Source organism: Leucoraja erinacea, chromosome 3 (assembly GCF_028641065.1).
Source record: "Leucoraja erinacea ecotype New England chromosome 3, Leri_hhj_1, whole genome shotgun sequence".
NCBI lineage: Eukaryota > Metazoa > Chordata > Chondrichthyes > Rajiformes > Rajidae > Leucoraja > Leucoraja erinaceus.
The window spans coordinates 72515237-72541896 of NC_073379.1; the positions used below are offsets into that span (position 1 = coordinate 72515237).

Consider the following 26660-nt stretch of genomic DNA (forward strand, 5'->3'; position numbering starts at 1 on the left):
ACAGTTACTGGGACTTTGATGAATAAGAAAGATGGACAACTTGTTTCACTAAATACCTGCACTCAGTCCACTGAGGACTACGGGTTCTCCTGGCTGCTAACCATCCCAACTCCCCTTCCTATACCATACTGAACTTTCTGTCCTGGGCCCCCTCCATTGCCAGAGTGAGGCCACATGCAAATTAGAGGAACAGCACCTCATATTTTACTTGGGTAACCTACATACAACCCAGAGGTACCGGTGAACAATGAATTCCCTAATTTTAAGTAACTTCTGCTAGCACTCCCCTCTCCCCCTTTCCCTGGCCTAGCAGGGCACCACCCTGCCCGAGGTCATCTGTTGTCGGCCCCGATTTGTCTTAGTTTTCTTGCTTCCAGCTCTTTCCCCATGTCCCCTCCCCAATCCCCTACGTTCAGTCTGAAGAAGGGTCCAAGCCCAAAATGTCACCTATCTTTTTTTCTCCAGTGATACTGCCTGATCCACTGAGTTACTCCAGCACTTTGTGGCTATCTTTACTACAAACCAGCATCTGCAGTTCTTTGTTTCTACAGCCCCTCCTTCATCTGAAAAAAAGGGTAAACCAATGTGCAGACTTCAAGTGTCCCAGGTTGCACAATTACATTAAGAGCAAAATAATAGTCCTTTTTTAGATATTCAGTAATTAACAGAAATCATTTTTTTGTAGTTGGTGAGGCCAGAGAATACATCATCAGCAACTCAAGCTCCTTCAAACATTTAATTAGATTATGGCTGACCTGCAATTTAACCAACTGATCCATACAAAGTGTGGATGAAGGAACTGCAGATGCTGGTTTAAACCAATGATAGACACAAAAAGCTGGAGTAACTCAGCGGGACAGGCAGCATCTCTGAAGAGAAGGAATGGGTGACTTTTCGTGTCAGGAAGATGGATAACTTCTTGTTTCACGAAATACTTGCGCTCAGTTTACTGAGGACTACGGTTTCTCCCGTCAGGACCGGAAACTTCACCCATTGCTTCTCTCCGGAGATGCTGCCTGTCCCGCTGAGTTACTCCAGGTTTTTTGTGACTGGTTTTGATCCATAAGAAGTGTTCTCCTACTTAATAATATTCTGCTCATCTCAGCACTGAAGATTTTATTTGCTAGAAACATATCAAAAACATGCTTCCTGCATTCTAATTTTAGCCTGTTTAACTACCTATTCCCCATGTAGAATGTAGCACATGAGAATAATCAACTCAAACATCAGCTTTAATTATGGGATAAATGACATTATCCAGCAATAAACTACAACACTGACAACATATGCATAAGTTTCCTAAATGTTGTTATCAATCAACAAGCAAGTTGTGATGGTAAAGTCCTTAAAGATAGAAATCAGCTGATATATCTGAAGTGATGGGAATTTCAACGTTTTACGCATTGCTCTCGTTATGAAAAACCTCTGGTGAAAAATCTCTCTGGTTCTGAAAACTTGTTTAGAAATAAAATATTTTATTTAAAAATAAAAATATTTGTAGAAAGTCCAATTTCATTCTCGGATTGAAAATTATTTTAAATTTTGTTTTTATAAGTTTTTGATATTACAGATTCTGCTCAAATCTATGTGTGTACCTTTCGTTACAAAATCTCTGAAAAATGAATAACATATCCTGTTTGCAACTTCCTGGTTTGCTCACAGGACTCTTTGATGGGATTAGTGGGTAGCTGTGTTTGGTGACATCATCACTGCTGGAACCAGAGATGCTCCCGTAGCTGATACCAGACTGAAATTAAAATCGGCAAAGGGGAAATGTTTGAGCAGTGACTTCCATGACATTGCCACATGCAGTTAAGATTCAGAGAGTTGCAATGTTATAAAATTATTCTGCAGATAAAATAATTATTTTTTTAGTAATAAATTCTGCCTCCCATTTGGTCCAAAAACATATTAGCATGTTGATTACTTTGGCTTAAATAAACACACATCTGCTGTAGTAAACTCTGTGATCTTTGTCTTTTCCCCCTCTGACATAGTTTATCAATTGTTGGCAAAACAGTGCAGTGGGGTAGGAAATGAATTACCTCTGCATCCTGCTCCCTTAGGCAATACTGCTTCTGTAACATCTGCAGTGTTTGGGAAGACAAGGACTTCATCTCCAATATAAATTCCAGGAGCAAAACCAGTTGGTCTGGCAAAAGCTGAAATATGGATAAGTATGATTAGAGACGTTATTGCTTACGGGATAATATCTGTTAATATATAATCCATCAATATGATGTGCTTTGTAAATTGCATTTATGAAAAATAAAACATTTAATTTAGCCATTTACACGCTGGAACAATTCACAAATCAAACTTGCCATTAATAAACTTTAAATCCAATTGGAATTAAATTAGTTCCTACATTTCTATTCTGCAGATACGCAAAATTAGAATAAAATGTCGTAAATAATATTTTAAAATTTGCTCACTTAAATTCCACTTAGCACTGCAATATCCTCTGCCCATTAAAAATGATCATGTTTCAGTCTAACCCAACAGCACTACTGAATTTTTTGCCTTCATTTTCATTCAACTTACATTTATTTACACAACACTCCAAAGACATGAACAGGTGCTCTTGATGTGGCCACAATGAACTAGCTTTACTCATCACATTCAACATATACAAGTCAAGAATGAAGTCGTACTTTCCTTATGTATGTGGATGTACCAATCACGTATACTGGTGTTGTTGCCAAAAGTGATAATTAACGACTAATTGTTACACTTTTACGGGCTTTGAAAAAGTCATACAATATATTTTTTATTCTAATGGAAAAACAATTTTGCAAAATAATTTAATTTTACTGTCTGTATTTCACCAATGTTTATTGTTGCCAAATTATTCCCATTGGGTTAGAAGCATCAGAGACACAAAATTTTGATTTAGTGACAATGAAGAGAGTGACAGATTATCATGTCATGACAATGACCTGCTGCCTTTGTCTTTCACGAAGTAGGCTCAGAAGAGAATTGCATTTTATAGATGGTAGACACTGCATCTGTATGTCAATGGTGTTGTTAGTGAATGTACAGGATAGTGAAATAGGTAGCAATCAAGCAGATTGCTTTGTCCTGGACAACATAAGATAAAGAATTGCTGCTGGATAAACACATCTCAACATCTATCCCAATAATCAGTGCCTGCACACATTATGAACAAATATTTAACATCTAAGTGTTTGCTTGCATGCCATAATAAGTGTCCTATATTAAATTACTTTCAAATAATGTGTCAAACAATACATTAAGATCTCCTGAAACTGACACTATTGTTTAAAAACTGAAATGGAAACATCTATGAGCCATCACTAAGATGGGTCAATTCGAGAAAAGAATTGTAATCTCTCTCATAAATGGAACAGTCGCACCGAAAATTAGGCAATTAACAAGTTTCATGCAAATAAAACTATGTTTAATACACTACAGTTTTCAAGCATTTCTGTTCAAAGAACAGTAATCAATACTTTTTTTTTTTAAACGATATTTTATTCTTGCTTACCGTTAAAAAATTCAAACTGGGCATTTGCTAATGAAATAACTGGTGGAAAACATGGCCTGCTTCAAACATCAAAAAACATTCAAATAAAACTGGGCTTTGATTATGAAGCAGCAAGACCACATCTGAAACATTAACAGGATAATAGAATTGGCAAGTTAAACTACACTTCAGTTATACGGCCGTGCATGGGACTATGATGCATAAAACTGCCTTCAGTTCCCACACATTTGAAGCTCCACTGTAGCTGCTCCAAGGCAGGCTTGAGCAACCAAGACTTTATTATCCTGAAACAACAGCACTGTCAAACTATTCAACAATGCTAACTTGAAATTACCGCAGCAGCTTAATCCATGGTAGCTAACGAGCAAAGATTACTACTAACCTTTCTCTGGCAAAAAACGTGATAGATTTGCATTTAAGTAGTACAACTGCAGCAGTAACTGCGTCCAGGTTCAAGACACAAACCACTGAGCCAGTACAGATGGTATTCTGAACATCCAGTTTGCTTGAACCCATGCATCAGTGGAGGCATTAAAAGCCACATCTCAGCAGGAATGTGTACAAACTTTTGCAGTAGGAGCCGACTGACTGCTAGGCGATTTCAATTATTGCTACATTATTCTGGGATCTCTGCCTAAATGCATACTTCCCCCCATGATGTTATTTCCTGATATCTACATTGTTTAAAATCAGATTGATGGCGCCAATATATATTTCACGCACAGAATCCACCTCTTTTCTAAATGATTCTCAAATCCTTCAGCTTGTCCTTTCAGTGCAAATAAATTACTCTGAATATTCTCTTAAATCTGAACATGGAAGCTGCAGTTGGCAATGCTTCAGAAAAATGTATGAATAAACCATAAACGACATCTGACCTTTCAAATTACGGAAGCCATTCAAACATAATCCCACAATGCAGCTCCAGATTTTGTTAATAAAATGTCAGTAGCAAAGTTAAAGTATTTCCTTTCATCTGTTGTTAAAATGGTTGCCTAAACAAGTTAGGACCCTTTACTTAGCAGGCTCGTCTTAACTATGAATGCCTCTAGGTCAGAGGCATCCTGTAAAACACACAGGATAGCATCAGCATGACTTGTCTGAACAGATTTATAGGCTTCACCACATTTCCAACCAGCTTCTGAAAGGAAAGGAATTCCAAGGTGCAAACGTACCCAATAGTTGATTGATTTAACTGTACACATTTACTTTGTTTAAAACAAATGAGTTCTAAACACTTTTCTTTCATGAGTATTTCTTGCTTTTGCTGGATAATTCAAATATACAAAAATGCTTTGTAATTTCTGATGGAAATTTTCTTTTATTGTTGTGAAAATCCCAAAGTCTAACCTTCAGTTTTTCTGCTATCCAATAAAGCAGCATGTCTATTTCCAGTGCAAGAGCATTTCCAGTGCAGAGTTTGAATTACCAGACTTGCAGAGAAGCTGAATGATGATGGTCTCATGCCATGAAGTTCATTCTTTCTCCAGCCTATCATGATGTATACAGTGTGTAAGAAGGAACTGCAGATGCTGGTTTACATTGTAGACACAAAATGCTGGAATAACTTAGCGGGTCATAGAAACATAGAACATAGAAACATAGAACATGCAGTATGCATAGAACATGCTAGAGTCATGCAGCATCTCTGTAGAAATGGAATAGATGACGTTACGGTTCGAGACCCTTCATCAGACCTAGGTGACGTTTCAGGTCAATACCTCCATTATAAGTCTGATGAAGGGTCTTGAACCAAAACATTACCTATTTATTTTCTCCAGAGATGCTGCCTGACCCGCTGAGTCACTCCAGCATTTTGTGTCTGTCTATGCTGTATACAGTGCAGCCAAGCACCCAACTGCAGATGATGTGAATAGTTAAGCCAGTGGATCGGGTCCAGTACATGGGTTGCTTTGATTTGCTTAACACTGAGTATCCATCATATTGTATTTTGAAACCAATGTTTTATGAATCTAATGAAGTCAAATAGCTTGTTTGCACTGATGACATGCTGAAAAAGAGTCCACATCACCAAGACAAGTGAATCGGTAAACAGACTCGACTTCAACTCTAAACCAGCTGATGAAGCCATTTTCTTTTGCACCAATGGCAACTCAAGACTTCCTCACAACAGCAGCTATGAAAGTCAAGCAATGGGCCATATCATCAATGACTACCTCTCCAATCTCTTCCAGGATATATGTCTCACATTGACCTTGCCCTAATGAAAGCAGAAAAACACTGGAAACATTCAGTAAATCAGGCAGCAAATTTGAAACGCAAAGCGGTTAATGTTTCAAGTTTCAGAACGTGAACCAGTCCTGATTTGCCAGGCTGGAAACATTAACCAACTTTCCTTTCACATTAGCACACTGACCTGTGAGTAGTTCCAGCATTTTCTGTTTTTATTTTCCAGCATCTTCAGTTTTTTTGACAGAGCCATGTCTGATGGCAGAAGCTGGATCCAAAACTTGAATATCATTATACAGGAGCTACACCCAACGCTTTTCATAATGTCTTAAGACACATACCAATGAATCTTCACACAATATCTATCCTAGAGGCCATCAGAAACACACATTATAGCATAGGTGACAACTATTTGGCGGATTACCGGAATACTAAATTCATTCTGGCATCCCATTCATGTCTCTTCTGCTTTGACATTTTATTTTCATGGACATAAGATATGATGTTTCCCCATTAGGCATTTCCCGTGAGTGGATCCTTTCTTATAAATGTTTTTTAATTCATCAGATATAAATGCTGACAAGGCAAGCATTTCTAATTACTCTGAAAAGTGTACCAGGAAGTCATTATTTTGATCAAATGCTGCCTGCCGGTAAAAGTACTTCCATATTGACATGAAAAATTGAGTTCCTGGATTTTAACTGGGCATTAACGAAGGTCAGGACAGTGAGTGCGTCTGGAGAGAGGATCTTTGGAGTCCGTGTGCATCAGCCTAACCATGTAGAGAATATTACATCAAACATTTGGTGTGCCTTTATGGTGGAGAAAATATCAAGTTATGAGGTGACTTGCACAGAGTGTAATCTATTGTTGAAATCATTTTTAAGGAATTCAATAAATGTCCAGCGAAATGTCAAGGGAAAATTTACTTGCATCATTTACTGTGAAAAGTGGTGTAACTACAGATCAATTAGTTCTATACGTTTATGATCCTTCTTCTGAGACAGCAAAATTTAGGAGTGTAACCACAAACGGTTAGACACAAGGAACTGCAGATGTTGGTTTATACAGGGCTGCCAACTCTCACGCTTTGAGCGTGAGATTCACGCCCTCAAGCAAACTCTCACGCCCTCACGCTGATCAGAAATTTCTCACGCTCTGTGGTGAGAAATGTTGTGATCAACGAAAATTTCAAAACTCGGAAAAACTGCATGGTCCGCGGGTGTTGGAGAGCCGGGGCTGTGGGAGGGATGGGAGCAGAACCAGCGGCCGGAACAGATGCGGGAGCCGGGACTGGCGACGTGTTTGCCTGGCTGCGAGTGTTTGCGGGGCTAGAGAGTCGCTCGCTGCAGCTCAGGTCATGGAGCGCTCCGGACAGCGCGAGTGTCCCGGGCCGCGGAGCCGTCGGAAGCGTTGCGCCGCTGCCGCGAGAGTCTCTGTGCCGAAGGGACAGACTCTCAAAGGGAGGTGGAGAGAGAGAGAGAGAGAGAGAGGGGGGGAAGGAGACAGGGAGACAGTGAGGGAGATAGAGAGGGGGGTGAGAGGAGAGAGAGGGGAGAAACAGAGGGGGCGTGAAAGGAGAGAGAGAAGAGGGTGGGGGGAGAGGTAGGGGAGAGAGAGGGGGGAGAATGTGGTGGGAGAGGAGGAAGAGAGAGAGAGGGAGAGAGAGAGGGGGAGAGAGGGGAAGAGTGGGAGAGAGGGGGGGAGAGAGAAGAGAGGGGGGGGGGGGGGGAGAGAGGGGGGGAGAGAGAGAGGGTGGCAGAGAGACAGAAAGAGAAAGGGGGGAAGAGAGGGGAGTAGAGAGAGGAGAGAGAGGTGGGGGAGAGACAGGGTGGGAGAGAAAGAGAGAGGGGAGAGAGGGACCGAGAGAGAGAAATAGAGTGAGAGAGTGAGATGAGAGAGAGAGAGGGAGAGAGAGAGAGGTGAGAGAGAAGAGGGGGGGAGAGAGAGGTGAGAGGAGAGACAGAGAGAGAGAGTGTGAGAGAGAGGGATAGGGAGAGAGAGAGATAGAGAGGGAGGGAGAGAGAGAGAGAGAGGGGGGGAGAGAGGGAGAGAGAGAGAAGAGAGAGAGAGAGAGAGAGAAAGAGAGGGAGAGAGAGAGAGAGGAGAGAGAGAGAGAGGGAGAGAGAAGAGAGAGAGAGAGGGAAAGAGAGAGAGGAGAGAGAGAGAGGGAGAGAGAGAGAGAGAGAGAGAAGAGGTAGAGAGAGAGAGAGAGTAGAGAGAGAGAGGGAGAGAGAGAGAGGGGGAGAGAGAGATAGAGAGAGAGGGAGAGAGAGAGAGAGGGAGAGAGAGGGAGAGAGAGAGGGAGGGAGAGAGAGAGTTTTAGAGAAGAGAGAGGGAAGGGGAGAGAGTGAGGGGAGAGAGAGAGGGAGAAAGAGAGGGGGAGAGAGAGGGGGAGAGAGAGGGATGGGAGAGAGGGAGAGAGGGGGAAGAGAGGGGGAGAAAGAGAGATGGTGGGAGGGAGAGAGAGAGGGGAAAGAGAGGGGAGGAGGGAGGGAGAGGGAGGGGGAGAGGGAAAATAGAGAGGCAGGGCTGCCAACTCCCATGCATTGAGCGTGAGAATCACGCATTTCACCAAATTCTCACGCTGATCACAAATTTCTCTCGCTCTGTTGTGAGAAATTCTGTGATCAACGAAAATGTCAAAACTCATATCAACTGCATGGGCCGAAGGTGTTGGAAGCAGAAGCAGCGGCAGGGACAGTTGCGGACGGGGAGCCGGGCTGGAGAGTGTTTTCCGGGCTGGCGAGTCGCTCACTGCAGCTACGGCCATGGAGCAGCCTCAGTGCAAGTGTCCCGGATGAATTCGCCCAGGTGACCGGCATGGATCAGGCTGCGGCTCGGTGCATCTTGGAGGACAACCAGTGGCTGCTGAAAGTAAGTACCAAGCACTGGGTAGATACGGTGGAAGATAGTGAACTTCAAATGGGGGTGGTTGGTGAAAGCATCCTGCTTGCCTGCTAGATTTTCACTTACTGTAACTGCAGTAAAAATGTTCCCGATGTTGGGGGCGTTCAGAACCAGGGGTCACCGTTTAAGAATAAGGGGGGGGCAATTAGGACTGAGATGAGGACAAACTTTCTTCAGGCAGAGTTGTGAATCTGTGGCATTCTCTGCCACAGAAGGCAGTGCAGGCAAATTCACTGGATGTTTTCAAGAGAGAGTTACATTTAGTTCTTGGGGCCAACGACATCAAGGGATATGGGGAAAAAACTGGAAAGAGGTACTGATTTTAGATGAACAGCCATGATCATATTGAATGGCAGCGCTGGCTCGAAGGGCCGACAGCCTATTCCTGCACCTATTTTCTATGTTTCTATGCTTGAGTATATGGCAATAAAACTCGATCACTTAATTTTGAAGCATTCATGCATGGTGGAGGTATAATGTAGTCATAGAGTGATACAGTGTGAAAACAGGCCCTTCGGCGCAACTTGGCAACACCCGCCAACATGTCCCAGCTACGCTACCTGCTTTTGGTCCTGGAGCATCTCTCGAAAACATGGATAGTCATCGTTTCAGGTCAGGATACTTCTTCATACAGATTGCAGTAGGGGGGAAAGAAAGCTCTCTTCCCTATTCCCCACCTAGGTGCACAACCATTTCTCCCGATTTCCCCTACTGCTTTATATTTCACCACATTCACTATTATGGTGAAATAATGGAACCAATTTATATAGCACCGGAACAAACCCCTAAGCCTACCATGTCTGTGCCCACCACGATGCCAATCTATTCAATCCCATTTGCCTGCACATGGTCTTCGTCCTATATTTGCTGCTTGTTCGGTTGGGGGGAGGGACTGAAATGGAGAAAGCTAGTAGACAGTGTGTGAGGCAGGAGGCAGAGAAGGGAAGCACTCAGACCCAACATGTAGGGGGGAAAGAAGAAAAAGAAAATAAACAGAGAATAAGAGGTGGTGGGTTTCTTAAATGTTTGAGCAGAGAGACAGAAGGGTGTAAAATTAGGGTAGAAGCAATAGGTAGCAAGGTGAAAAGTAAAAGTGGTAGGCAGACAAATCCAGGGCAAAAATCAAAAAGGGACATTTTTCAAAATAATTGTATAAAGGGTAAGAGTGTTGTAAAAACAAGCCTGAAGGCTTTGTGTCTCAATGCAAGGAGCATTCGTAATAAGGTGGATGAGTTGAATGTGCAGATAGCTATTAATGACTATGATATAGTTGGGATCACGGAGACATGGCTCCAGGGTGACCAAGGCTGGGAGCTGAACATCCAGGGATATTCAATATTCAGGAGGGATAGACAGAAAGGAAAAGGAGGTGAGGTAGCATTGCTGGTTAGAGGAGATTAACGCATTAGAAAGGAAGGACATTAGCTTGGAGGATGTGGAATCAATATGGGTAGAGCTGCGAAACACTAAGACCTGCAACCTAAGTTCCCTCAATACAATTTTTCATAGATCTATGAAATATTCGTCAGATATTCTTTTGACAATGCTGCTCTGAAAAATACTGGTAGTAATATTGAGCCAACATTCCCTCACTGTGATCCTTCTGAGTGTGTGGGTCATGGCATCAGCTTTGACAGAGAAAAACATTTCTTTATTACTGCACGTCAGCCTAGATATATGCCTTCAAGCCTTTCAAGTGGGATTTGAGCCCCTAATCTTCCAACTGAGAGCCACCTCTGCTACACCTGACAAGGTTTCCAATTTAAAAATCATGAAGACTTAAGAAATCTAAAAACACAGCCAGCTAGGTTGAGGAAAGAGATCAGAATACCACTATTCAGTCCATAATGACGACTCTGAGATCTGGTTGCATCATTTCAATTCTCCATTGCACTCCCATTTGTCGTCGTTCCCCCCTTCTTTGACCTCCTGCTCTGTTCCAACAAAGCTTAATGTTAGCCAAAGGGACAGCTCTTCAGCTTCTCACTTTGAAACTCGTATCAAATTCATCAATTTCAGATAATAAGATGGGCAATTATGATGCAGGGTCATCTTTCACATCAACACTTTCTTTCTTCAGAGTTGCTATCCAATTTACTAGGTACTTCCAATATTCTCTTTTGATTTCAGGTTGCCAGCACCTGCTTTGGACTGTCTCTCTCAGTTCCAGGATTTTCTCAATCTAACAGCCCGCATTCATCAATTAGTGAGACAACTCCAAAAGCTTTCATCAGCACAAAAATGTTCTTTATACTTTAGAGATAGGAAAGGCCCTTCTGCCCACACCAACCAGCAATCACCCCATATACTAGTAAATCCTACACACAAGGGAATTAAAAAAAAAAAAATTCCCATTCAATTTAAACTTTTCTCCGAAGCGAATTAACCTACGAAGCCAATTAACCTAACTTAACCCAATAAACCTCTATGTTATTGGAGTATGGGTGGTAATGGAGCACCTGGAGAAAACACACAGCGTCAGAGAGAATGTACAAACTCCGTAAAGGCAGCACCCTTAGTCAGGATCAAACCCAGGGCCCTGGTGATGTAAGGCAGCAACTCTACTGCTACGCCCTTTCATATCCACCCCATCAGTCATTTCCATTGTTTAGTTTAGAGATACGGCGTGGAAACAGGCCCTTCGGCCCACCTAGTCCACGCCGACCAACAATACCCATACACTAGATCCATCCTACACATTAGGGGAAATTTACAGAAGCCAATTAACCTACAATCCTGCACATCTGTGGAATGTGGGAGGAAATCAGAGCACCCTGAGGAAACCCACACAGTCATAGGGAGAAAGTACAAACTCCGTACAGACAGCACCTGTAGTCAGCATCGAACTCATGTTTCTGAGGCTGAAAGACAGTACCTCTACCGACTGTGCCACCTAACTGTTCTCTCTACCATTCTTCCCTCCAGCAATTGAGCTTTTCGGATTCTAAAGAATGGTAATTGACCTGATATGTTGGCTATTTTTCTCTCCACAGATGCTGCAGACCTGCTGAGTAATTCAAGTACTTGATTTTTTAAATTTAAATTTAGGGTTCACAGTTCATTCACCAATTCCCGATAAAGAATTTCAAGCTACATTTATATTGCCAATTTGTTCACAATTCCACTTCCACCATTGACAGCAAATCATCAGTCTAAATAAACTGGGATCAAGTTGTGTACACAGCAGTAAACACAATAGCTTCAATCAAGATTTTTAACATCTGCACAACATCTGATGGCAAACATGAACATTTTCATTAAAGGCGCTTCTTTCTAAATTGGTAGCAGAAGGTGCATAGAAATTACCCCTGTTGTTGACATTGCTGCTTGCCAACTAAGTAGTTGCAAAGTGAATTTAAAAGAAATGAAATTGCAGTAACTTTGATACTTTAAATTATATGCAGCTGTCAAAAAGCTGCCCCACAATGTAAAGATGGAAATTCTCAAAGTATAGAAACAACAATGTTTAAGATATATTTAAGAGTAAAAGATTTCAAGAAGAAGACAAAGGGGTGAGTAAAGATCATACTTTTTTTTTAAATTAGGTGAAAGGAACATTACATTATTGTAACACCTCTCCTCAACCCACCTGAATCAACCTGATCTCCCAGTTGCTGGACATTTTAATTCTCCTTCCCATTCCTACACAGACCTTTCTGTCCTAGATCTCCTCCATTGTCAAAGTGGGGCTAAACGTAAATTGGAGGAACAACATTTCATATTTCGTTTGGGCAGCTTACAGCCCAGTGGTATGAATATTGATTTCTCTCACTTCAGGTAGCCCCAGCATTCCCTCTCCCACTCTATCCATCCCCCACCCAAGTTGCACTAGCTTCTTATTTTCACCCTACAAACAGCTAACAATGGCCCGTTTCCTTGATCACCGTTACTTTTTTGCATATCTTTCATTCATTGTTCTTTATCTCCACTTCACCGTCTATATATCTCGTTTCCCTTATCCCTAAACGTCATCTATTCTTTCTCTTCAAAGATGCTGCCTGTCCCACTGAGTTACTCCAGCTTTTTGTGTCTATCTTTGGTTTAAACCAGCATCCGCAGTTCCTTTTTACACATTACATTATTGAAGACAAGATTTACAAATTGAACTTCAGAGTGCAGAAGATTAGCAGCCAAATGATGAACGTTGCACCATTCACAGTAGAATAACATGAATGGTGGTAAACCTGTGTAGCTGAAAAGTAAATATGAATTGATATATTTGGAACTACTGTGATCAAAGATTCTCAAAATGCACACACCATCCCCATCACCCTGATTTCTACATAGTCCCTCCATCCCCCTACGTCACAATCTCTCAGCCCTGCAGTTAACCCTCTTCAATTAAAATGTCAGTCCCAAATCCCCACTTTCATGACAAATAAACGGAATCCTCCCCCCACCCGTTTCTTCTCCAGCCAACCATGTTACTCAACCGCTCTCCACCACCCAACTAATCAGCCTTTCACTCCATCCCCATTCTAACCACATCTACCAACATGTAGGTAGGCTGATCTATTTGCCACTCCTCCACCTTCTGAAACACTCACTGGCTCTCCTTCCAAATTAGCTGAAATGCAGGTCCCATTTGACCTTTATCTGGTAATGCCCTCCAACCCCTGCTAAAAGTAGTATGAAACAGCATATTTCAGTTCCTAATGTATCAAAGAGAAATTTGGTGAGGAATAAAATTAAGATGCCCAGAATTTCTAATCCTATCATTATCAAGACTTTTGATTTAACAAGACAAATTAAGTCAAACCTTGACTAGTTTTTATTTATTTACAGAGAACTTCCAACGCCTTTGGGCTGGATCTTATTCATTTTGAGCGGAACCACTGGTTTAACTTGGGCCTCTGTGCGCGGAATGTCAAACACACATATCCTGTGCATGCAATATCAAATACACAGTCAAAATATTTCAAAAGTTTAATCCGCCACTTTGCTCTGTTATTAAGAGCCCCCAAATAATTCAATGTTGAAGTGACATTGTTGAGCTAGCATATTGTCTCAAATGTTGATGCTTTAACTCAAAACTAAAGACAAATCATTGATCAATATTGCAATTTTAATGGTGTTTAGTAGTCAAACCACAAAAATGTGGCCAATTATTTTAGGTTGATTAACTTCATTCAGTTTAGCATAATTCTTCTTTCGCTTTCAAGACTGTAAACAAGTCAATTGACAGTTCTATTGGCTAATCCCCAAAAATAGAGAACCGGGAAATGGTTAAGAGGCCCAGAGACCCCTTTCCAGTAAAGAATCAGGACTCAATCAAACCATATGCCTGAGGCAGTTTAGAATATCAAGTGAAGACAACAAAGAGAGCAAGAGTTCTTGTTGTAAGGAAACAATAATCATGTTCAGAAGTATAACTTGCCCAACAACAGAAATACCCTAATAAGAGGAATAATGTAATTATTTTCCAAGTTACAAGTATTTTGCAAAACTAGAATGGTATGTCAACCAAATGCTGTATCTCATGCATTGACAAGTTGGTATAGCCACATTTGGATTACTGTGTATAGTTATGTTCACCTTCTATACAAAGGGTGGCATTAAACTGGAAAGGGTGCAAGAGATTCAGGAGGATGTTACCCTTTTGGGCTTGTGTTACATAGAGAGGTTGGGTCTTTGCCCCTGGAGCATAGGAGGCTGAGGAATGACTTGAGGTTCATTAAATCAGGAGGGGCATAGATAAGGTGGATAGCTATAATTTTTTTCCCAGTCTAAAACCCGAGGGCATAGGTTTAAGATGAAGAGTGAAACATTTAAAAAGGAGCCAAGGGACAGTGTTTTCCACGCATATGGAACAAGCTACCAGGGGAAGTGCTAGAGCAGGTACAATCAGACATTTAAAAGACATTTGGGAAGGACCATGGATAGGAAAGATTTGAAGCGATATGGGGTGGGTGCAGGCAAGTGGGCCAAGCTCAATTGGGCAACTTGGTTGGCATGGGTGAGATGGGCTGAAGGGCCATTTGCTGTACAACTTTACGACTTGTTGACAACAATCACATGGGTTACAGTATCATATCCCTTGCCTTTGATTTTTTTCCGCTAGATCCAAATTGCTTATGTTTAATGTTGGACCCTGAAATAATAAAAAAGGAAGTTTGTGAAGAAAGTGTGTTAGATACAAAGTATTACATCTCTAGCCACTGCAACTTTTTTATTATCCATCACATACATTTTCGATTGATGCAGATCATGAAAAGCGTCATTTCCAAACAACAGAGTAACATTTTCCATAGAAGCCACAAGAGTTTCAGAGCAAGCTTTCACGTCATGACTAATTAAAATGTTCTCAGCTGTGACATGCTGACTCATTCCTATCTGAACATAAAATACAAGAGCAGGAGTACACCATTTGGCCATCAAGCTAGTTTGATCATTCATCAAGGTCATGACTGATCTACTTCAACACGATTTTCCTTGACTTGTTTAATATCCCGTTTTGGCGGTCTCAAGAACGGCAACTGAACTTTTAAATGAATCTTTATTCGAAAATTCACTTTTCAGTAAACAGGTTCTCTCGACACGTCTGGCCACATCGGTGGTCAGTGCTGTGTTTATAATTTGTTTGGTTGTTTTGTTGTTTGTCTTTTGCACAAAAGTCCGCGAGCATTGCCACTTTCATTTCACTGCACATCTCATATGTGTACGTGACAAATAAACTTGACTTGACTGCCGAGCGACAGCAAAACCGCGCGAAAACAAGCAGCCCCTCCCGAGTCACGTGACAGCGGCTTCTGAGCGCCGGGTTCGATACCTGCGTGCGCCAGTAGGCCCCGCTACACAATAATTTATTTATCAGTTTTGAATGCCCTCAATGACTACACCTCCACAAGCTTCCAGGATAGAACATTTCAAAAATCACCAGGAAGAAATTTCTCATCATCCCAATCCAAAAAGCCCTACCTCTCATTCTGAGATAGTGATCCCTGGCTCTACATTCCCAAGCCATAGGAAACATTCCCTTTGTTGAGCCGTGCAAATTTCAACAAGGCATTCTTTCATTCTTCTAAATTCTCGAGAATGTAGGCCAGGTCTAGACTATCTCCCTGAATTTCCAAATGTTGGAATTACACCAAAAGTAACCAATTACAAGCCTCATCAATAAAAGCATAGAGACAGCTCTAAATCTCTGGAATAATGTCACCAACATCCTCGTCCACTCATGAGTCACATTAGATCTGCCATTCCCAAGAATGAACATGTAGAAAGTGACTGGCCCGGATGGATTTCCTGGCCCCATCCTCATATCCTGTGCAGACCAGCTGGCAGGGGTATTCGCTGAAATCTTTAACCTACTCCAATCTCAACTTCCAACCTGTTTTAAGACGACTGCCCCAGTGCCAAAGAAAAATAAGGTAGCGTAACTTAACAAATACATCGAGAGGCCAGTCATTGCACACATTAACTCCAGCCTCCAAGACAACCTTGCACTGCAATTCATCTACCACTGCAACAGGTCCAAGGCAGATGCCAACTCCCTGGGCCTACACTCATCGCTGGAACATCAGCTGGAACATAGGCTTCTGCGTCAGACCCCTATTTATTAACTGTATTAACCTTCAACACTAAAATCATCTTCAAAATCCTGAACCCTAGATTCAGCACCCAGCCTCAAACTGGTTCCCCGACTTTCTGACTCACACATCGTAATCAGTGAGGCTAGGTGACCAAATATCCTCCACGATAATTCTCAACACCAGATCCCACAAGAATGCATTCTCAATCCCGTACACAATTCCCTATACACACACATCAGCGCAGACACATTATGTTCTAATTCCATTTCAAACTTACAGATGACACCAACATAATACGACTGATTTCAAACAATGCTGAGACCAAATACAGGAAGGAGGTAGAGAACTTAGTAGCAAGGTATCAAGACAAGAACCTCCCCTGAAAACCAAGGAACTAGTCATCCACCTCAGGAGGTGGGTTGGAGTACATGATCCAATTTGCATCAATGGTGCTGAAGTGGAGACGGTTAAGAGTTTGGGGTTTTTTGGTGTTAACATCAACAATAATTTGCCCTGATCCAACCACATGGACGCCACTGCCAGGAATGCACCCTAGAAGATTCAGGAAGTTAGGCATATCTCCAACAACTATCAGCATCCACAGCTGCACCGTAGAAAGTAGCCAGTCGGGATGCATCACAGTCTGGCATGGCAACGGCTCTGCCCAAGATTGCAAGAAATTTCAAGAGAGTTGTGAGCATGGCCCAGTCAATCATGCCAAACAGCTCCCGCCACGCCCATCAACTCCATCTATACTTCACAATGGCTTGGGAAAATTCTTCTATTTAGGGAGTGCACCATAGGTTCACAGGGTTAATTCCCGGGATGGTGGGACTGTCATATGCTGAGAGAATGGAGCAGCTGGGCTTGTATACACTGGAATTTAGAAGGATGATAGGGCATCTTATTGAAATATATTAAAGGTTTGGACACGCTAGAGGCAGGAAACATGTTCCCGATGTTGGGGGATTCCATAACCAGGCACCACAGTTTAAGAATAAGAGGTAAGCCATTTAGAACAGAGATTAGGAAACACTTTTTCACACAGAGTGTTGTGAGTCTGTGGAATTCTCTGCCTCAAAGGGCGGTGGAGGCCGGTTCTCTCGATACCTCGAGAGAGGGCTAGATAGGGCTCTTAAAGATAGAATTAGGGGATAGGGGGAGAAGGCAGGATCGGGGTACTGATTGTGGATGATCAGCCATGATCACATTGAATGGTGGTGCTGGCTCGAAGGGGCGAATGGCCTACTCCTGCACCTATTGCCCATTGTCTATAAAATAGACAACATAATTAAGGATCATTCACAGCCCGGTCATTCTCTCTTCTCCCTTCTTCTGTTGGGCAGATGATGCAAAAGCGTGAAAGCAGCTTCAAGATCAACTTCTTCTCGGCTCTTATTACTCTTGATCAGACCTCCCAGAATCCAAGGATGAATTCCCAATCTTCTAATCTACAATTTGCATCTCTTGCACTTTTGTTTAAATCAGCACTTTCGCTGTAGCTGTAACACTATATTATCTACAGTTTATTTCCACTTTTGCACTACCTGATATTCCCATGTCCAGTATAATTTGCCTGCATAGCACACAAAACAAAGTTTTCCATTGTATCTCAGTATACATGACAATAATAAACAATAACAATACCAAGAATGCCAGCGCTAGCCTCGGCTCACAATCTTCAGCCACCCCATTGTTACCTGCATACTCCGAGCTCCAATACTCTTCCTGTGTTGCTCTTGCATCCTCCACCTTTAACTAATCTAAAATTATCTTGCTTTTCTTATTATTGTCTCAACTATTTGGCACCACTAGCTGACTACACCAGCTAGGGTCTACCCATTTCTGCTAAAGTCTCCAGCAAAGCACCTGCGGCAGTCCAATTGCTCTGCTTTGACCGCAGTATGTTCTGCACATGATCCTTTGTTTCATCGCCTGTGTATTAAGTATGCTCAGCTCAATGCTCTGCATTTCTCCTTTCTGCAAATCTTTCTTTATCGTCTACTCTTTAGTTGACTCTACTGGTATATTTTCCTTCGGCTATCAAATAAAGTGTGAACTGAAAAATTTCCTTCAAGAGATTCCAGAAATTTCAAAGACAAAAACTTTAATTGAGTGACGTGTTTGACCCAGTTTCTCTATTTGAAGATATTTGACCAGATAAAACCCATTATTACCAAATCACAGTAAATGTTTTTTTTGTTCCCCATGATTTATTTAAAAACTGCATAATTAACTAGGTTAACTGTGAGGTCAAAATATGTAGAGTTTATTGTGTAATTCTAAAAAAAATCTGATGTCTCAGTTTCACTTAAAATGGAGAACTGAAGAGGGATAGCCAATATAAATCTCAATATCTTCTGGAAAGATTTCATGCATTTAACATGTATCACAGATTTTTTTTTAAAGTTAATATGAAGGACAGGAGAGAGGGGTAAGCATAACGTCGAAAATTCTTGTGACAAGATCAAACAAAAATGAAGATTAAGCTTCCAAAAATTGTAATTGTAATTAAGCAACAGTGGAAGAACTGTTAACTATTCAGCGGATTTAATTGTGCAATAATCAGTTCGTAAAATAATTCCTGAAGTTACTTTAAACAGCTTTTCTGAATGAATTTGTTGCTGAGTACCAGAAATATTATAAATACATTGACAAAATAAAATGAACAATTCCATTTTTGTGCACTTGTTTAATCACCAAAGACCCATGACCTTTAGTGAATGATGAAAATCTGTATTTTACTAAAGAGATAAAGAGATAAACAGGAGGACTTTACACTTTGATGCCTGAAACCAGAGGGCCTCTATAGTATTTAATGGCTGAGCATATTTCAACACCTCTACAATTTAACACAAGGGAAATTTACCCTCCAGTTGTTTGTTTTACATGCTTTAAAAAATATGCTGAGATGACAAGTACTGAAGTTATAAATTGCTGTTTGTTAGATAAATAATAAAAGAGAAACCTTGCAGTGAGAGATGTGCCCCATTTGCTAATTTACCAAAAATAAACTCCTTCAAATAAATTATTGCTGTACACACTACAAACATATTTAATTGATGTTTAAAAGAATTTTTGAAACATTCAGCTGCCAGTCACAAACTTCTAATCATCATTAAGCTTTAAGTAGACAGGTGTTGCCACTGTTTTTAATAAGTGACTGGCAAGAATTACTGTCTGCAGATGGTTCATATTTTTACTACTGCAAAAAAAAAATTAAGATAAGCTTTGTTTTCCCGGTTCAGCATATTTACCCAGTTGAGCAAACGGATGAGAAAGGTGCAAGGTTGCATTCCTGATCTGGTCACATCATCCAGCTGGAATTGCTAGAGTAATATAAACACCCAGAACCCACTTAATTAAAGGAATAGAAATCTGGGTAAGATTCCCACTCCAAACATTACTCGGGGGCCCTGAAAGAAATGAGAACGTTGAATTAGAATTTGGCTGAAATGTCTGAGAGCAGAGTGCCATCAAGTTGTGCACATGCATACTGTTCACTGAGGCAATACGCTCACAATAACAAACAATGTCAAGGACTCACACTTTAGGCAAGAAGAACAGAAGACTAAGATTAAGACTATACTTCCGCAGCTGCCTGGTCCATCATGGGTTTTGACCTCCCTACCATCAAAAGGATCTACGGGAGGCTCTGCCTCAAAAAGGCAGCCAGCATCAAAGACTCACACCACCCTGGCCATGCTCATATTTCATTCCTACCATTGGGAAGTTATGGAAATCTGAAAACCAAGAACACTAAATTCAAGAGAAGCTCCTCCTAAACAACCATCAAATTTTTGAATATTACAGAACACGAACTAAACTTATGAATCGTAGACTATTTTTGGTTGCACTAAGAACTTTGGGCTATATAAGGTTATTAATATATAATAAACAACAAAATCAAGGCGTTATCTATGTGTATGATGTTTAAAGGCCTGTATTGCTGCTGCAAGTAAGAATTTCATTATGCTGTGGTCAGTACATATGAAAATTAAACACTCCTCTCTATTACACACACACACACGTTCACTTTAAAGATAAGACTTTCATCCATTTTCAAAACATCGGGTGCCAGAAACTGTTGATTCAATCCCAGAGTCAGCCCTTCCTTTTCACACTGCACTGTAACATAGCACAATAATGTCAAGAAGCAAATCCAAAGTGGTAACAGATCCAGGGCAATGGTCAAGATTGGAAATGGATTCAAAGTGAGGTTTTCGATGGCTGTGATCGCCTGTCAGGAAGAATAGGCGTTAATCAGTGCAATCAATGAATTAAAAAGTGACTAACAAATCCATGAATGATGAATTGTGTTTGCATAGTACTGAAAAGGGCAACGCTATGCAAATAATTATTTTGTTCAGCTGTTTCTGTGGAGATCAATTCGCTCAGTAATATCCCTACAAAGCACAATTACATTTATTTTGTCCTTTCCTCTCTTTTCTGTATATCTTATAACCAGCTTACTGAAAATTCGCCAAACAGAACTAAGAAAGACATAATTGCCAAAAATAAATCTTCATGCCTGTCGTTATGTGTTTCCCCTCAAATGTTTGATGTTACCTAGGTTTTTTTTTTAACAAAGTTAGTGATGCAGCAATTCTTAAAAATAATGTGAAGTTATTGTTGTGGCAAACATGGTACAGGTGGTCCTGCCGCAACACAATAGATGTGTTTAGAAACCCTGTGTAATACAAAATAACGTTATAAAAGTTATTTCCCCACAGGATTTTCAAAAATAGAGGTCTTTTCAATAGCAAACTTTCAAGTTTAGTTTTGATCTTACAAGCTGAAAATAATGAAGGCTGTATTTACATTGTTAAGTAGAGAGTCATTGCCCAAGTGTCAACAGAAGCAATTGCTTGTCAAATTTCAATGGCCAGCTGTAGTTAAAGTAACAGCTCAGATTCTTAAGTGACAATAGTTTTTAATTTACTGTCAAACTGATTTAAAAACCTATGGGATCCCTAATAATGATCTGTATCTACCCATGCATCAACATAGGCTAAAACATGCATATCCTTAGTTTAAATCAAATAGGTGCAGACACTTTAGTGACTAGTGTTTTGATGCTGTATTTGTGGCTTATGCCAGAGAAAACCATGTGGATCAAATCTTAACAATTTCTAGAACATAACAGAAAGCTATTGATAGTGTCCTTTATAATTATACTAAAGTTGTCCATCAACAAGATATTCTAATTTGTAAACAATTCTCCTAGTGAAATTAATGTGTGAATATACATGACATTAACTGTTTCACCGAGTGCGGAATGCTGACTGACCACACAAAAATTTCACGTGGTATTGTTTGCCGGGGGTGAATCTTGAAACATGCTTGTTTTGATCAAACTTCAGAACAAATTAATGGAAGCATTGAACCAAAAATACCCTGCAGCAATTTAATCTCAGTCAAGAAATCTGTTTGTAAGATTTCAAAACGTATAGCTTCATCAAACATTAACTAAAAAATTATATGAAGCCAAGTGAAACATTTGTACTTTTACCTGGTATGCTAAATAAAAGCTATATGATCTGGCCTCCACCACCCTCATTGGCAGAGAATTCTTGAGATTCACTACTGAGAGAATCTTCCATGTACCTCAGTTATAAATGACCGGCTTTATTTTTGCAGCTATTCTCTGTTGTTTGTGGCTTCCAATTAACATAAAACTCCCACTTGTGAACACCCATGTTGCAGTAAACCCAAACAAAATTGAACCACAAAATTACAACTGGGGCATTGTCCCATGAATCCCTTCATCTGTTTGAACTGTCTAGTCATTTGCTAGTCTAGTCAAAGGAAATATTAAATTAGGCAAAACAAAAAGCATATAAGCTCAATATAAATCACTGAAAAATTACAAATACCTCAAAAATTAAACAAAAAAAAACAGGCACATTACTTGCACAGTGTTGACCAAGTTACGGTATCAACAGAAAATATTAATTATGCACAAATGTCTTTTACTCAGGGTAGAGGAATCAAGAACCAGAGGACATGGGTTTAAGGTGAGAGGGGAAAGATTTAATAGGAACCTGAGGGGCAACCTTTTCCACTCAGAGGGTGATGAATGCATGGAATGAGCTATCAAAGGAGGTAGCTGAGACAGATACAGTAACATTTAAAAGACACTTGGACAGGTACAAATGGACAGGAAAGGTTTAGAGGGATATGGGCCAAATGGGACTAGCTTAGATGGAGCATGGATGTTGGGCTGAAGAGCCAGTTTCCATGCTGCACGACTCTGACTCAACATTTGGGAATCATAGTTAATAAGATGTTTCAAATTGAAATTAAGTGTGCTGTGTGGTTCCCCCAGTAACAAAAGATGTAACCCTAAATATTTGGCAGGAACTTACATATTCAGTTACATTTAAAATAGTAAAATATTTACAAAATATTTCATAGCGGTGTAATCTGATAAAGCTAACAATGAGCTAAACCAAAACGTGTAACTTCACCAATTCGGCTGAATGGTCAAATATTTCCCAAGACAAAGTACTGGAATAACAGGAGCCAAGAGTGTTTTATTGTCATATGTCCCAAAATGGAACAACATGTCTGGCAGCATCTAAGGAGAGATGGCTAAGTGACGTTTCAGGTAAGACACTTCTTCAAATGCCCTTTCTTTCCCCTCCTTTTCCTGTGTCCCACCCGGGTGTGCACCATTTTTCCTTTCAACTGGTTTCACATTCCACTCCTCAAAACCTTTTCTCTCCTTTTCACCTCTGGCCTTTGTCCATCCATATGCCAACCAATGCCACCCACCCCCCCCTGTATCTACCTATCACTTGCCAGGTTTTGTCCGACACCCAACTCATTTCCTGATTTATCCCTCAGCCATCTGTCGTTCCTTGAGAATCCAATATTTCCCTGTCCTTATCCAAAGAGAAATCAAAAACAAATTCTGTATTGTGCTAACTAGTACAACCAAGATATATATTACTTTTTACCTATACTTATATATTACCCTACTTTTAATATAAAGCAAGAGGCTTATCTTGATGAATAATCAGTACGTTTTATGAGATCATTATACCTGTACTACAATGTTACTGGGCTCGCTCGGAGCTTGCATACAAACTGAGTTAACAACCTCCAAGATGTGCAGGTGCTTTTACATCCTAAAAATAGAGTTCTACCACATATATTCAACTAATATATTTCAAATTCAGAAATACTCAAAGGGAACCATACCATATGTTTCATGTATTTTACAGTATTGCTAAAATGAAAATGTTTGAATAAGCTGTGACCATGCTGGGAAATGCTAGATTCCTAGCAAGCTGCGCAACTGTCAAATATCATGTGCTTAAGAGCAAGATTAATACTGTGCTGGTGGCAGATCAGCCATCCAGCAGGCCACAGCTGCAGCATAGTTCAAGGCAGCAGGGAGAAAAGAGAAACACTTGAAAAAGACAAATTAAAATGCAACATAATATTTTCATAAATTACAAGGAACGTAAGTGAAATCCAAAGGGTATTATGTTCCGTACTTGAGGAAAAAACGATGCAAACTATGAATAACTTTTTTCGCTACTACTGATATCATGCAAATGGAATTAAAATATATTTACCATGACTTAATGTTCATACTGGAGAAACAGCTGAGATTTGACATGCTATTTAAGAATATTCATGCCTAAAACATTCCTTGTTCCTTAATATAACCATATAACAATTACAGCACGGAAACAGGCCATCTCGACCCTTCTAGTCCGTGCCGAACACGTATTCTCCCCTAGTCCCATATACCTGCGCTCAGACCATAACCCTCCATTCCTTTCCCGTCCATATAACTATCCAATTTATTTTTAAATGATAAAAACGAACCTGCCTCCACCACCTTCACTGGAAGCTCATTCCACACAGCTACCACTCTCTGAGTAAAGAAGTCCCCACTCATGTTACCCCTAAACTTCTGTCCCTTAATTCTCAAGTCATGTCCCCTTGTTTGAATCTTCCCTACTCTCACTGGGAAAAGCTTATCCACGTCAACTCTGTCTATCCCTCTCATCATTTTAAAGACCTCTATCAAGTCCCCCCTTAACCTTCTGCGCTCCAAAGAATAAATCCCTAACTTGTTCAACCTTTCTCTGTAACTTAGTTGCTGAAACCCAGGCAACATTCTAGTAAATCTCCTCTGTACTCTCTATTTTGTTGACGTCCTTCCTATAATTAGGCAACCAAAATTATACACCATACTCCAGAATTGGCCTCACCAATGCCTTGTACAATTTTAACATTACATCCCAACTTCTATACTCAATGCTCTGATTTATAAAGGCCAGCACACCAAAAGCTTTCTTTACCACCCTATCTACATGAGATTCCACTTTCAGGGAACTGTGCACAGTTATTCCCAGATCCCTCTGTTCACCTGCATTCTTCAATTCCCTACCATTTACCATGTATGTCCTATTTTGATTTGTCCTGCCAAGATGTAGCACCTCATATTATCAGCATTAAACTCCATCTGCCATCTTTCAGCCCACTCTTCCAACTGGCATAGATCTCTCTGTAGACTTTGAAAATCTACTTCATTATCCACAACCCCATCTATCTTAGTATAATCTGCATACTTACTAATCCAATTTACCACACCATCATCCAGATCATTGATGTACATGACAAACAACAGTGGACCCAACACAGATCCCTGTGGCACCCCACTAGTCACTGGCCTCCAACCTGACAAACAACCATCCACCATTACTCTCTGGCATCTCCCATTCAGCCACTGTTGAATCCATCTTGCTACTCCACCATTAATACCCAACAATTGAACCTTCTTAACCAACCTTCTGTGAGGAACCTTGTCAAAGGCCTTACTGAAGTCCATATATACAACATCCACTGCTTTACTCTCATCAATTTCCCGAGTAACCTCTTGAAAAAATTCAAGAAGATTAGTCAAACATGACCTTCCAGGCACAAGTCCATGTTGACTGTTCCTAATCAGACCCTGTTTATCCAGCTGCTTATATATATTATCTCTAAGTATCCTTTCCATTAATTTACCCACCACTGACGTCAAACTAACAGGTCTATAATTGCTAGGTTTACTCTTAGATTCCTTTTTAAACAATGGAACAACATGCGCAGTTCGCCAATCCTCCGGCACTGTTCCCGTTTCTAATGACATTTGAAATATTTCTGTCATAGCCCCTGCTATTTCTACACTAACTTCCCTCAATGTCCTAGGGAATATCCTGTCAGGACCTGGAGACTTATCCACTTTTATATTTCTCAAAAGTGTCAGTACTTCCTCTTCTTTGAATCTCATAGTTTCCATAGCTACTCTACTTGTTTCCCTTACCTCACATAATTCAATATCCTTCCCCTTGGTGAATACCGAAGAAAAGAAATTGTTCAATATCTCCCCCATCTCTTTTGGCTCTGCAGTTAGCTGTCCACTCTTGACTCTCTAATGGACTAATTTTATCCCTCGTTATCCTTTTGCTATTAATATATCTGTAGAAACCCTTTGGATTTACTTCCACCTTACTTGCCAAAGCAACCTCATATCTTCTTTTAGCTTTTCTAATTTCTTTCTTAAGATTCTTAAGATTGTTAATGTTTCATCATAACAGAATTTACAATTTGGTGCTCATTCAGCTCATGTTTGTCATGGTCAAAAGAGGGACCATCTGATGTAACCTCACTTTCTCACTCTTGATCCATTGCCCTGTGGATTCAAGTACATGTCCAAGAATGTATTAAAAGCAGAGCAAAATCATCCTTTCCAGCAATAATTCTGGATCGCTACAGGTGAGGAAATGTTCTTCTGATCATCATGTCAATTATGTTTGTTATTCCCCCAGCTGATAATCTTATTGGCATACAATACATGCCCTCACACATTGAATGTTATATACAACAATATATCTCCTCTTTGGAATAAAGGAACAAAAGCATCAGCCTGTCCCATCCTTCCTCCTTTTAAAGCAAAGGTTCCCAACCTGGGGTAAATTTACCTCCAGGGGCTAAATTTCACATACCCAAGGGGTAAATTCGATGATTCTGGATTTGTACATATTTTTTCTCATTGACTGACTATGTTTGGTTCTGGTGTCCCAGTATCTGTTCTTCATTAAGGGCCTATCCCACCAGGCAATTTTTTCGGTGACTGGAGAATCATTGACTGACGTATCAGGTCACCGAAAAAGTTGCGGCGTACTGCGGCGGGACGACGTATTGACGCACGGTGTTTCCTCAAGTGTCGCAACAATTTTTTGTTGCCGCTGGATTTTGAAATGTTCAAAATCTTTTGGCGTCCCTGATATGATGCCAGCAGTCGCCGGAAAAAAAATCGCAAAGTGGGACAGGCCCTTTAGTTAAATAAGTGAAATAACATTGTTATGTGCTATTAAAGTTGCGAGGGGTAAACGGGACAAAAAAGGTTGGGAACCTCTGTTTTACAGGATCTGCTTGGTGGACTGTTCCAGAAGTTTAGATCACATGATATTCTGGGAGAACTAGGCGACTGAATAGAGAATGGATCTAATGGA

At 40.6% G+C, this 26660-nt stretch overlaps 1 protein-coding gene across 3 annotated transcripts in view; it reads right to left on the minus strand.

Moving 5' to 3' along the window:
• aopep (aminopeptidase O (putative)) overlaps positions 1-26660 on the minus strand; it is a 166854-nt gene that overhangs the window by 32985 nt on the left and 107209 nt on the right. For 2 of the 3 annotated variants that reach the window (XM_055632917.1, XM_055632916.1), the window contains exon 14: positions 2046-2162. The exons of the other annotated variant lie outside the window; for it this stretch is intronic. In XM_055632917.1, coding sequence (XP_055488892.1) covers positions 2046-2162 — 117 coding nt within the window. The remainder of the gene's footprint in view (positions 1-2045; positions 2163-26660) is intronic. 3 annotated transcript variants of the gene reach the window in all.